At 43.8% G+C, this 14,395-nt stretch overlaps 1 protein-coding gene across 3 annotated transcripts in view; it reads left to right on the top strand.

Moving 5' to 3' along the window:
- The first annotated feature begins 343 nt into the window (after positions 1 to 343).
- ca12 (carbonic anhydrase 12) overlaps positions 344 to 14,395 on the top strand; it is an 88,933-nt gene continuing 74,881 nt past the window's right edge. For 2 of the 3 annotated variants that reach the window (XM_043680140.2, XM_043680141.2), the window contains exons 1-3: positions 344 to 402; positions 945 to 1,563; positions 2,821 to 2,841. In XM_043680140.2, coding sequence (XP_043536075.1) covers positions 1,473 to 1,563; positions 2,821 to 2,841 — 112 coding nt within the window. In that variant the 5' untranslated portion in view covers positions 344 to 402; positions 945 to 1,472. Of the gene's footprint in view, positions 403 to 441; positions 507 to 944; positions 1,564 to 2,820; positions 2,842 to 14,395 lie in introns of those variants that run through there. The other variant, XM_087981928.1, reaches the window with a different exon arrangement.

The following is a 14,395-nucleotide window of genomic DNA, read 5'->3' as shown; positions in this document are numbered from 1 at the left end:
AGTGCTTCCAATTAAACCTAGTGTTGTGTGATTTTCAACTTTATACATCCCAGTCCAACACCGGCATCTCCAAATCATGTCTCATCAAAGTCACACATTCTCTGCCTCTCCATTATTGCTTCTTTTCTCTCATTCTGCTCCCTTGTCAGCCATTTCATCACCTTCTGTTTTGTTCCTACTGGTCTCCAGTCTGCACCCAGAAAACAAAACAGGAACCTGATTGCAAACAAAACCAGTCTGTTCTCAACCTGGATATGACTTCCCATTAAAGGGATGACTCATTCGACACCATTTCTTACACGTAGTTCCCCTATTCAAAGCATCACAGGCTACTTCAGTCTCCTTTGACTTCCAGGGTTTAAGGAATCGTTGCTCTTTCTCACAGAAGGACCACAGTCTAAGGTATTCTGCCAAATACACTGAGGCTGGGTTCAGTTGCCTCTAATTGCCTCAAATGTAGGCAAATAGTATCCCGAGTTAGGGTGAAGTGTCATCGGTCTTTGCTGGTAAAGTACGACTCAAAGTTTATATTTCTTGATATGCTGTGCAGAACTGCTTTAGGACTTGTGCAAGTACACAAACTTTTTTTAATGCAACCCCCCCTCCCCACAGAAAATTTGAATCTCCCCTAGAGATGCTGAGTTTCTCCAACCATTTCTGTTTTTGTTTCAGCTTTTCCGGTATCACGGCTTTTTGTTTGAAGTTATTGGTAATTGATGACAATGAGATGTATGGAGTTAGACATTCATCTCCCGTTCCCCCCCTTCCCTTTGTCCATATTTAACCAGGCTGCAGTGTGAGACCGTTAACCTTCCCATTCCTTGCTGGTCCAGGCGGTCCCCACTTCATGGCCGAATATTTCAATCATTATTTTATTGCTTCAGTTCTTAACCTGATTGTTACAAATCTTTTTCTTTGAGGCACTGGTATTTTTTAATTTACAGAAAATTCAATTACTTCAATCTGGGAAGATTTCTGAAGCCGCCGAAGAGAGACAGTGAAAATAAAACAGAAACTATTGGGTCGTTGGAGTTGAAAGAAAATCTGCTTCCTTCCCACAGATCTGCTGAGCTTCTCCAGCATTTGCTATTTTTATTACTGATTTTCAGCACCCGCCGTTCTTTGTTTCATTTCAGAGAAACAATGAAATGTAGAGCGTGAATGCAGAATGAGGAAAGAGAGCGACACTTTTGGGGAAATACATTATCCCCTTCTCCAGCCCCTTGACCCTCACTCAGGGACAGGGGGTGGAGCTGGTGAGGGGGCTGTTCTGACTAGACAAAACAGATCTCGCAATGCAATTAATGAATGAGTAAATAAATAAATAAGATTTGAACCGGTTAGACGGGCCCCACCGTGTCCTGCAGCTCTACACAGTAACGCCCAGAGAGGCTGGGCCGAACCCACCCCCAACCCTCATTAGAAACAGCCCAGACACTCAGTCGGAGAGGGGAGAAGCTGGAGTCTGAATCATGTCCCTCGGCTCACGATCGTGTTTCTGGAGATCAGCGATTCTCATTCTTCGCCTCCTGGATCTAAGGAACAGAGTTCTGGCGTCTGGAGGTGAGTGAGGGTTTGGGGATGAGGGATGAAGAGGGCGAGGGTTTGGAGGGGTGCGAGGCAAGTAGGGTGAGTTTCAGCGTTGGAGTGGAGGGGGGTGGTCTCGGGGTGAGGAAGCTGGGAGAATAGGAGGTTTAATTAAGGCATCTCACTTAGTTTCATTGTGGCTAATTTCACTCGGTTGTGGGTTCAGTGTTCCTAGGGGTGTCCCCACAGACTGGCGTTTGGATGAGGAAGCCCTCACAGGTTGGGGGAAATCACTGAGGGGGTCAGACAGGCTGCAGAAGAGTCAGTGAGGGAGCCCTCGCAGAATGGAAGGGAGTCAGTTTTGATGTTTCCTCAGCCTGGGGGATTAGTAGGGGAGGGTGAGCTTCAGAGTCCTCAGACTGATTGGTTTTCCACTGGATATTTAGCTGATAAATGAGACCAGGATCTCTGAAACGGAGCAAAGCTCTGGAATGTCTGAGGTTAATTTAATGAGCTGCAGTTACCAGGGTCTGGACGGATAAGTGCAGTAGTTTCACTCAGCGAATCGCTCCTGCACTTGGTAAATGGGATATTTTGTATATTGGGGAATTGGAGTTTGTATGTTGTTCTGGTTTATTGTGTTTATTCTTTTATTCTGGATTTATTCAACTTAGAATCATAGAATCCCTACAGCGTTGAACAGTAGATTTAAGATTTACAACCCAGTCCGCTGGTGCTGCTCCTTCAAAGGATTAAATCTGGTGCAGAAACTGAGGGAAAGAAAAGATTAGTTGAGAGAGGGGGCAAAGAAAAAGTAAAAAAAGTGTAACTTTAATTTTCAACAACTATTTATTACTTACCAGACTGAGATTGTACAAGATATATTGTTTCCTCTTTGAGTTAGAGATTGCTGGCCATTGCCTTAGCATCTATGAAGTGGTGTAAAAAATGTTCTGCTATTTACCATCTTTGAATTTTACTAATGGGTAATTAATTTGCAAGTTCAGCATCCTCTTACAGATAATGTGGAGGTTAAAGGGGATATGTTGCCAACTTTAAGCAAATAGTAAATGAGAGTACATCAACCTGCAAATTTAGTGATTTGCAATTCTCTCCTTTTCCCAAATATTTCTTCATCTCCTGAATTTACTGACCAACTTAACCGTCATGTTCACATGCACCATTGACATTTTTCCACCAAAATCTAACCAGTGGTGTTTGACTGTGTACAAAGATAAATAATGCACACTTCATAACTTCATTTCAATAATTTTTTTCATATTTTCTTTGCAGTATCCGAGTGGACTTACACTGGTGAGTGCTTCTTGCTTTTTTTTTCTTCCCTCCTAGTCAAAGAAGGCTCATTTTACATCACACTGTCCAACTGTACACTCAAGTGGGCACTGGCTGTTTCCACAGTTCAACAGCAAACTGATTGCAGCTCAGTGTTAGTGTTTGCATTTATTGGGTATCTATCTGTCATGTTCACAATTGTCTCAGTTCTACACCAACACTATCTAAGATTAGTGCTTAAAAATGTGTTGCTGGAAAAGCGCAGCAGGTCAGGCAGCATCAAAGGAACAGGAGAATTGACGTTTCGGGCATAAGCCCTTCTTCAGGAAAGGCTGTTCCTTTGATGTTGCCTGACCTGCTGCGCTTTCCAGCAACCCATTTTTAAGCTCTGATCTCCAGCATCTGCAGTCCTCACTTTCTCCTATCTAAGATTAGTGCTAATTGGACGGCACAGTAGGGTGTGATGACCTCACCAATGCAACATCCCAGATCTGGTTCAAATTATATTTACTGTATTTTGTTTGATCAGAGGGTCTGGAATCATTTGTACCCCTCACCTCCCCAATCCACTGAGACTCATAGTGTCATAGAGATGTAAAACAGACCCTTCGGTCCAACACATTCATGCCAACTGTACCTCTTACGTTGACATCCAAATCATTCATTTAAATGACAAAAAGTAGTGAGTGGACCCAGCACCGATCCTTATGGCAGACCACTGGTTCAGGCCTCCAGTCTGAAAATCTCCACCACTCACTGTCTTCTACCTTCAAGTCAGTTCTGTATCCAAATGGCTAGTTCTTCCTCTATTCCATGTGATTTAACCTTGCTAACCAGTCTCCCAAGAGGAACCTTGCTGAATTCCATATAGATCATGTCCACTGCTCTGGCCTCGTCAATCCTGTTTGTTACATCATCAGAAAACTCAGTCAAGTTTGTGAGACATGACTTCCCACACACAAAGCCATGTTGAATATCCCTAATGAGTCCTTGCCTTTCCAAATCCTGTTCCCCAGGATTCTCTCCAACAACTTGCCCATCACCGGCCTGTAGTACCCTGGCTTTTCCTTACTACCTTTCTTAAATAGTGGCACCACGTTAGCCAACCTCCAGTCTTCTGGCACCTCACCTGTGATTATCGATGATGTGAGTATTTCAACAAGGGGCCCAGCAATCACTTCCCTATATTCCCAAAGAATTCTAGGGTACACCTGATCAGAGAGGATTGGTTAGAGTGGTGCTGGAAAAGTACAACAGGCCAGGCAGCATCCGAGGAGCAGAAAAATCGACGTTTCAGGTAAAGCCCTTTGAGGGCTTTTGTCCGAAACGTCGATTTTCTGCTCCTTGGATGCTGCCTGACCTGCTGTGCTTTTTCAGCACCACTCTAATCTTAACTCTAATCTCCAGCATCTGCAGTACCCACTTCTGCCTACACCTGATCAGGTCCTGGGTTTTATGCGTTTTAAGACATCCAGTACCACCTCTTCTATAACATGGACATTTTTCAAGATGTGTTACTGAAAGCAGGGTCAGCATTGTGATCTGGGATTTTTGACCAATGTAACTCTGCACCACACCAGACATTCATTGAAGGGAATTCTTACAATTTACTATTTGAAAAAAATGCTAAATTTGAGAAGTGTAACAGGACTTAATGTTGCCTTCTCTCGATAATTACAATGCTGTTTTGCTTCTTTCTCTCGCCTAATAACTTGTTAATTTATTGTCTGCTGGGAATTCAGAACCTTGTTAACATGTGAAACTCTGAGAAGAAAGGTAGATTTTGAAACCTACAAGTGTTAGTTTCGGGTGAAGCAATTTAAATCTTACATGATAACACTGGTGGCTGGAAAGGTTGGTTTGGATTTTTGTCAGATCAAATGACAGCATTCAGAAAATAACTGAGTTAATTCCAACCTCTTCGTATAAGTTGTTAAGTCAAAGATTGCTTCCAAAAGAAAAGGAAGGCTCAGAGCTCTCATTGTTAACATCAGTAGAAATATGATGAAACTTTAGGATAAAACAAATTGGTGCTTAAATGTGGAAATTGAAAAGACATTGTAAAAGTTGTGACAGTCTGAGTTAATTTGAATATTTATTCATGCAATATAGGTGGATGCTTCATTGTGGTGGTTACCCAATTCTGGGTGATTCAGTGTCTTGAATGTCTCTTGTGTGAGATGATCATTGCCTGACATTGGTGTGGAGCAAATGTTGCTCGTCACTTGTCAGCTCAAATCAAGATTCTGTCCAAGTCTTGTTACATATTGACACAGACTGCTTCAGTACCTGAGGTTCCACGAAAGCTGCTGAACATTACTGAATATCCCCACTTCTAACCTTGTGATGGAGGAAAGGATGATGAAGAACATGGTGGTTAGCACGGTGGTTAGAGTTTGGGCGGCACGGTGGCACAGTGGTTAGCACTGCTGCCTCACAGCGCCAGAGACCTGGGTTCAATTCCTGCCTCAGGCGACTGACTGTGTGGAGTTTGCACGTTCTCCCCGTGTCTGCGTGGGTTTCCTCCTGAGTGCCCCGGTTTTCTCCCACAGTCCAAAGATGTGCAGGTCAAGTGAATTGGCCATGCTAAATTGCCCGTAGTGTTAGGTAAGGGGTAAATGTAGGGGTCGGTGTGGACTTGTTGGGCTGAAGGGCCTGTTTCCACGCTGTAATGTAATGTAATCTAATCTAATCTAATCGATGAAGATGGTTTGGCACAGGGGGGCTTTTGTAGTACAATGGTAGCATCCTTACCTCTGAACTGGAGGCCTGGATTCAAGTTCAATCCACTTCAGAGGCATGTAATAACATTTCTGAATAGGTTGATATAGAAAAATATCTATCCTGTAATACAAGGAGAGGAATGTTTTATGGCATAGTGGCAGTGTCCCTTCATCTAAGGCATGAAGCCCAGGTTCAAGTCCCACTCACTGCAGAGGCATGATGTCCTGGACTTGAGATGTCTGACCTCCAACAACCACAAACATTTTCTCTTGTGCTACGTATGACTCCAAACACATTTTCTCCACCTCCCTTTACTCACCTGCTGCTCAGATGCTGCCTGACCTGTTGTGCTTTTCCAGCACCACACTTTTCAACTCTGATCTCCAGCATCTGCAGTCCTCACTGTCTCATAGTCTGAACTCATCAGTCATCTTAATCTTGTCCTGTCCTCCAAGCAGGACAAATAGCCCCTCAGCATCTACTGTTAAATACTTGAAGTATTTTATCTGTTCAAAGGAAGCACATCCATTCTAAACTCTGGAGGATATAATCCTATTATAGTTAATCTCACCCCCCAGAAATCCATGAGCATTTGTTGCATTCCCTCTGAGGCCAAGCTACATTCTGTACTGCCATGTATGTAGCGATTGTAACCAGTCAATCAGGTGGACCTCATTAAATATGAGTTCCCAGATTGGGGCTGTTAATCTGCTCCAATCAGGGAACCCTGGCTGACAGATATAAACAAGAGTCAAAGATTCTGTTCACTCTTGAGAGCTGGCTCTGAAGAAGCTGGATAAGTATCAAGGACTCCCCATGTGTGAATAAAGGGTCATTTGGTGATGAGATACTGGCCTTTGTGGCGATATTTCAAAAGCAACAAAAGAGAAGCACACTGCTGAAGAAATTCACTTGCAACTCTTCTTTGAGTTGGAGTAAGCATCATGCTGTTATTTGGGAAGCTTGACTCCCAAAGAGTGTGACTATAAGTGAGGCAGGTAGGGGGAACCGGAGTTCAGGAGTGGAGGAGCCTCAGCCCTTGACCTTGTCCAACAGGCACGAGATTCTTGCTCCCTGTTCGGATGAGGAAAAGGGCTCTGGACAGGATGAGCCAACTGACCAAGGCACCATGGTGCAGAAGGCCATTCAAGAGGGGGGAGCTAATAGACAAGTAGTGGTTATAGGGGATTCTATAATTAGGGGGACAGATAGTATCCTTTGCAAGCCGGATTGGGAGTCCTCGCATGGTGTGTTGCCTGCCCGGTGCCAGGGTGCGAGACATCTCCGACCGGCTTGAAAGGATATTGGAGCGGGAGGGGGAGGATCCAGTTGTTGTGGTCCACGTTGGTACCAACAACATAGGCAAGACTAGGGTGGAGGACCTGTTTGGGCATTACGAAGCACTAGGCAGGAAATTGAAGCACAGGTCCTCAAGGGTCATAATCTCCGGATTACTGCCCGAGCCACGTGCCAATTGGCATAGGGACAAGAAAATTAGGCAAGTAAACACGTGGCTAAGGGATTGGTGTGGGAAAGAGGGATTCCACTTCATGGGGCATTGGCATCAGTTATGGAACAGGGGGGATCTGTACCGTTGGGACGGTCTCCACCTGAACCGATCAGGTACCAATGTTCTAGCGAAGAGGGTAAATAGGGTGGTCAGTAGGACTTTAAACTTCTGAGTTGGGGGGGAAGGGAAAGTGAAAGCGACAGGGAGTATGGAGGTAAATGGCAAGATAAGCAGCAGGATAGCATGTTTCCAGGCAGATTTAAAATTGAGGCAGACTGAGAATGCAGTAAAAAGCAAGGATAACTTAGGACTTATGACTTCCAACATCTCTAATGATAAGGAAGTTAGCATTAAGGCACTTTACCTGAATGCTCGTAGCATTCATAACAAAGCCGATGAACTAATGGCACAGATAATAGTGAATGATTATGATGTAGTAGGCATCACAGAGACTTGGTTACAGTGGGGTCAGGACTGGCAGTTAAACCTCCATGGTTTTTCAACTTATTGAAAAGGCAGAGAGGTGGGCAGAGGGGGTGGGGTTGCCTTGTTAGTTAAGAACAAAATTAAATCTATGGTATTGAATGACATAGCGTCAGATGATGTGGAGTCTGTGTGGGTGGAATTGAGGAACCACAAAGACAAAAAAAAACATAATTGGAGTTGTGTATAGACCTCCTAACAGTGGTCAGGACCAGGGACGCAACATGTACCGGGAAATAGAGAAGGCATGTCAGAAAGGCAAGGTTACATTGATCATGGGAGACTTCAATATGCAGGTGGACTGGGTAAATAATGTTGCTAGTGGATCTAAAGAAAGGGAATTCATGGAATGCTTACAGGATGGCTTTTTGGAACAGCTTGTCATGGAGCCCACAAGAGAGCAGGCTATTCTGGACCTAGTGCTTTGCAATGAACCAGACTCTATAAAAGATCTTAAAGTAAGGGAACCCTTAGGAAGTAGCGACCATAATATGGTCGAGTTCAGTCTGGAGTTTGAAAGGGAGAAGGCAAAATCGGATGTAATGGTGTTACAGTTGAATAAAGGTAATTATGAGGGCATGACAGAGGAACTGACTAAAATAGACTGGAAGCAGAGGCTAACCGGGAAGACAGTAGAGCAAAAATGGCAGGAGTTTGTAGGTATAATTGAGGACACTGTACAGAGGTTCATTCCCAAGACAATAAAGATTAACCGGGGAGGGATTAGACAACCTTGGCTGACAAAGGAAGTCAGGAAATGTATTAAAGAAAAAGAGAGATCCTATAAAGTGGCTAAGAACAGTGGGAAATCAGAAGATTGGGAAGGATACAAAAGCAAACAGAGGATAACAAAGAGTGTAATAAGAAATGAGAGGATCAAATATGAAGGTAGGCTAGCCAGTAATATTAGAAATAATAGTAAAAGTTTCTTTCAGTACATAAGAAACAAACGACAGGCAAAAGTAGACATTGGGCCACTTCAAACTGATGCAGGAAGCCTAGTGATGGGAGATAAGGAAATAGCAGGAGAACTTAACAAGTACTTTGCGTCAGTTTTCACAGTGGAAGACATGAGTAATATCCCAAAAATTAAAGGGTGTCACGGGGCTGAGTTGAGTATGGTTGCCATTACGAAAGAGATAGTGCTAGAAAAGTTAAAAAGTCTTAAAATTGATAAATCTCCTGGCCCCGATGGGATACACCCTCGAGTTCTGAGAGAGGTGGCTGAGGAAATAGCAGAGGCATTGGTTGAGATCTTTCAAGAGTCACTGGAGTCAGGAAAGGTCCCGGATGATTGGAAGATCGCTGTTGTAACCCCCTTGTTCAAGAAAGGATCAAGGCAAAAGATGGAAAATTATAGGCCAATCAGCTTAACCTCGGTTGTTGGTAAAATTCTAGAATCCATCATTAAGGATGAGGTTTCTAAATTCTTGGAAGAGCAGAGTCTGATTAGAACAAGTCAACATGGATTTAGTAAAGGGAGGTCATGCCTGACAAACCTGTTGGAATTTTTTGAAGAGGTAACAAGTAGGTTAGACCAGGGAAACCCAGTGGATGTGGTCTATCTAGACTTTCAAAAGGCCTTTGATAAGGTGCCACATGGGAGGCTGCTGAGCAAGGTGAGGGCCCATGGTGTTCGAGGTGAGCTGCTGGGATGGATTGAGGATTGGCTGTCTAACAGAAGGCAGAGAGTTGGGATAAAAGGTTCTTTTTCAGAATGGCAGCCGGTGACGAGCGGTGTCCCACAGGGTTCGGTGCTGGGGCCACAGCTGTTCGCATTATATATTAATGATTTGGATGAGGGAACCGGGGGCATTCTAGCGAAGTTTGCCGATGATACGAAGTTAGGTGGACAGGCAGGTAGTACTGAGGAAGTGGGGAGGCTACAGAAGGATCTAGACAGGTTGGAAGAGTGGTCCAGGAAATGGCTGATGGAATTTAACGTGAGCAAGTGCGAGGTCTTGCACTTTGGCAAAAAGAATAAAAGCATAGACTACTTTCTAAATGGTGAGAAAATTAATAAAGCCAAAGCACAAAGGGATCTGGGAGTGCTAGTCGAGGATTCTCTAAAGGTAAACATGCAGGTTGAGTCCGTGATTAAGAAAGCGAATGCAATGTTGTCTCTTATCTCAAGAGGGTTGGAATATAAAAGCAGAGATGTACTACTAAGACTTTATAAAGCTCTGGTTAGGCCCCATTTGGAGTACTGTGTCCAGTTTTGGTCCCCACACCTCAGGAAGGACATACTGGCACTGGAACGTGTCCAGCGGAGATTCACACGGATGATCCCTGGAATGACAGGTCTAACATATGAGGAACGGCTGAGGATACTGGGATTGTATTCGTTGGAGTTTAGAAGATTAAGGGGAGACTTAATAGAGACGTACAAAATAATACATGGCTTGGAAAAGGTGGATGCTAGGAAATTGTTTCCGTTAGACGAGGAGACTAGGACCCGTGGACACAGCCTTAGAATTAGAGGGGGTCATTTCAGAACAGAAATGCGGAGACATTTCTTCAGCCAGAGAGTGGTGGGCCTGTGGAATTCATTGCCACGGAGTGCAGTGGAAGCCGGGACGCTAAATGTCTTCAAGGCCGAGATTGATAGATTCTTGTTGTCTAGAGGAATTAAGGGCTACGGGGAGAACGCTGGTAAGTGGAGCTGAAATGCGCATCAGCCATGATTGAATGGCAGAGTGGGCACGATGGGCCGAATGGCCTTACTTCCACTCCTATGTCTTATGGTCTTATGGTCTTATGGACTCATTCAAGACTGCCATTGAAGATTGGGCCCAGTATGTCGTGTGATGATGCTGTGGCTTTAAGAAGCGTGTTTTGCCCTGGTATCTTTTAGAGAGAGACTGAGGGAGAGGTTTTGAGCAGTCTACAAGAAGATAAACAACCTGTGAGGCATTCGGGTTTTTTTAAAGTTGATTCAAAAGAAGCAGCTTGAGTGGCTGTGGTCAGGTTCTAACAGATCCAGAATTTTTAGTTAGCTTTTGGCAGATGTTGCTAGGGTCTATATGTTACTATTTTGGAACAGTTAATTAGTAATATTTACCGTATATACTGTTCTGTTAAGTTTTCCAATATAGTTAAGTTATTCCAAATTCTTTTATCTTTAATTGTATTTTAATGATAGCATTTGAGTAAATTGTGCTTTGCTTAGTCTGACCAATCAAATTGCATCTGGAACACAGCACTCGCATTTACCTTTAAAATAAGAAAATATTAGGCCCTAGGCTACCTTCTTAATATGTTTCGAGGAGGTATATTCTGGTCCATAACAGTGGAAAGAATGCATAATCTTTTTTCTGGGCAAATGGCATTGCGGTAGATGAAAAGCAACGAGTAATTCTCCTGACAGCTTGTGGACCTGCAGCTTTTACAGTTATCAGGAACTTAAATTTCCCTGAGGTGCCAGATATTAAAATCTTTCGAGAGTTGAGAGATTTAGTTAAGGAATGTTATAGCCCCAAGCCTCCTCTAATTCTGGACACTATTGAGGCACTATTCGAGAATCAGGAGAATCTGTACTTTGATTTTTGATGGTTGAGATGATTGGCAGAAGCACGAGACTTTAGTTTAACCCTTAAAAGAGTGCTGAACAATTGTTTGGTATGTAACTATGCAAAAGCACCTACTAACGGAAGCCCAACTGGACTTCAAACAGGCTACACAACTGGCTTTGTAATTGGACAATGGGGCAACTGGAGCATATGAGCTGCAGGGTGTTCCATTGGAAGTGGTCACCCTCAGCAGTCCGACTGAGCTTGGGGTACATCACTTGAGTGAAGGCAATTGCATAGCACACTCAGGACATTTCCTACAGGAGAACTCGAGGTCAGTGCATGGCAAAATCCCAAAACAAAGCCAAGCCTTGGCAAAATGGTTAAAATTTTCTTCAAGATCCACACTGTCAAGCCATGGCAATATGTGGACTCAAGACAGCAAAAACGTCCCACGAAACCAAAATTGAGTAAGAGAACTCATAGGCCTGTTTCCAGGAAAGTCCACCTACATCTGGTTTGGAACAGTTAAATTGCTTAGCAACTTCCTAATCAGAACCAATCAAAATAAACGCCTGAGTAAATGGTCACACAGTTCTAATTGTGTTTAACAGTGACACAGCCATTTCAGTGATCGCAGAACCAGTTTTTCACAAAATTAGCTCTGGACGTTAAGTCTTAAGTTTGTGCAAGACCTCGGCTAGACTGAGAACCTATACTGAAAAATGTGTTGCTGGAAAAGCACAGCAAGTCAGGCAGCATCCAAGGAGCAGGAGAATCGACGTTTCGGGCATAAGCCCTTCTTCAGGAAACCTATACTGCAGAACCTTTTTGATTAAGGGTACACCTTTGTTCTGGGTTTCTTATGAGAAGCAAGTGGTTCAGTTAGCATTGAATGTGGTAAAAGGCTTGGGCCCAAGCTTGATGGGTGAAGTTGGTTGAGAAAGATTCACCTCGATTGGATGGACAGTTTTCAATTAGAAAATGTTCTAATTGAACATTAGACTGAGTAAAGTCCTAATTAAATATCTGGAAGTCTTTCAGAAAGGTTGATGGACTGTCAAAGGATCTTAGGACACCTTGCATGTTGACCAGGAAGTAATGCCATGATTCAGCAAGGCTAGCACAGTACTACTTGCCTTCTGGGTAAACATAGAGGCAGAAATCAGAAAGTTGGAAAGCAAAGGGATCATCAAACCAGTCCAGTTTGAGGAATAGGCAGTACCATGTCATGCTTCATACTTCATACTAATAGTGAAGCATGACAGATCAGTTCACCTTTATTGAAATTTTAAACAAATGGTAAGTCACTTTTCACAGCTAGATAAATACCTAGTCCCTAGCATAGAGAGTTTATATGCAAAGCTATCAGGAGGCTGAGGGATGTCTTTCATGAAGCTGGACATGAGCCATGCGTTTTTGCAAACGTGATTAGATGAGGATTCCCAGAAGTATGCTACAATTAGTCACTATAAGCGTCTGTACCAATATGTGAGACTGTCATTTGGGGTTTTGTCAGCCTGTACAATTTTTCAAAATGGAAAACGATTTTCAAGGTCTACCCAGGTCACCATTTCTCTATTAACAGGGAAGACCAGTAAGGAGCACTTAGAAAACATGGACATAGTCCTTATATGGATCACACCATAGTAGGAACACACCTTAGAAGGGAAAAATATGTGTTCCAGGCCCGCTAAGTGACCTACTTGGGCTACCGACTTGACAATACAGCATTATACCCATTGGAGGATAAAGTGAAGGCAGTTAAAGATACCCCAGCACTCACATCAATACTGGAGATTAGGTCTCTCCTTGGGCTCATGAACTATTATGGAAAGTTCATACATAACCTGACCTTTGCATCAGCTCTTAAAAAAGGGTCAGCCTTGGTTTGGTCACGTAGCCAAGCCATAGCTTTCACGAAAGTGAAGAAATAGCTACCATCTTCCAAGGTGTTGGCTCACAATGATCCCAGATAACATGCAATGCCTTCCCGTACACAATCAGATTAGTGTTATCTCAAGGGTGGCCAGAGGAGAGGAAAAGCCAACAGTGTATGCATTTTGGACTTTGGCTAATGTAGTGCATAACTACACCCAAACAGCAAAGGAAGGTCTGGCAGTCAGGAAGTTTTTAAAATAAAAATGCTGGTGAGAAGGTATGTCTGGCGGTGAGGATTGCATGCAGACATAGCTGCGTTGGTGTGGACACCAGTGTGCCAGCAAGGGCAAAGGTTACCACCAGCAGCTCCCCACACTCGTGGGAATAGCCGTGTAAACCCTGGACTCTGTTACATAGAGATATACATCATGGAAACAACTCATCCATGCTGATCAGATATCCCCACCCAATCTAGTCCCATTTGCCAACACGTGATCCATATCCCTCTAAACCCTTCCTATTCATACACCCACCCAGATGCCTTTTAAATGCTGTAATTGTACCAGCCTCCACCACTTCCTCTGGCAGCTCATTCCATACAAGCACCATCTCTGCATGAAAAAGTTGCCACTTAGGTCCCTTTTATATCTTTCCTCTCTCATGCTAAACCTATGCCCTTCAGACCTATGCTAACCGGTCTACCATGAGGAACTGCCATACTGAAGTTCTAATAGATCAGGTCAACTGGCATGGTGGCTGTCGGACTTTGGCTCAATCTACCAACTTACTTTCTTCTATGTGTGAGCCTAGTCCTGCGTGTTCTTTAAATGAAGCAATGGGAGAAGATATTCAATCTCACACTCTTCGTTTATTTTAGCAGTAAGTGGACAAAGTATACAGTGCTCTGGGTCTAGACCTTTCTGTCCCTGACAAACTACAAAGTGTGTCAGTTCAAAAAGTATTGCTGTCCCTGACCCAGTCTTTTATACAATAAAAAACGTCATGCAATCACTGAGGTAGGATTGTCTTCTGATTGGCTGTTGATCTGACTCCATTTTCCGCCTCCTCGTGTTCCCGGATGTCCGACCCCACGTGACCTTCTTTTGCCCGCGAAACGGAGCACCACGTGATCTTCTTCGGCCCGCGAAACGGAGCACCACGTGATCTCCTCGCACTCTTCCGGGGCGCGAAACAGAGCATCACGTGACCTCCTGCTACCCACGTAACACCGCATCACCACAGGCGTCCGAATGCCGAATATATTTACACTCGCAGCCAGCCCTCTATTTTACAAGTAAGCCATATATTTACAAGGCTCAGTGGTTAGCACTGCTGTCTCACAGTACCAGGGACCTGGATTTGATTCCCACCTTGGGCGATTGCCTGTGTGAAGTTTGCACATTCTCCTGATGTCTATGTGGGTTTCCTCTGGGTGCTCCGGTTTTCTCCCACAATCCAAAGGTCAGGT

This window comes from Chiloscyllium plagiosum, unplaced genomic scaffold (genome assembly GCF_037043375.1).
Source record: "Chiloscyllium plagiosum isolate Xiang-an unplaced genomic scaffold, Cpla_swu_hap1 HiC_scaffold_42, whole genome shotgun sequence".
NCBI classification, from domain to species: Eukaryota; Metazoa; Chordata; class Chondrichthyes; order Orectolobiformes; family Hemiscylliidae; genus Chiloscyllium; species Chiloscyllium plagiosum.
This window is presented reverse-complemented; position numbering and strand designations above follow the sequence as displayed.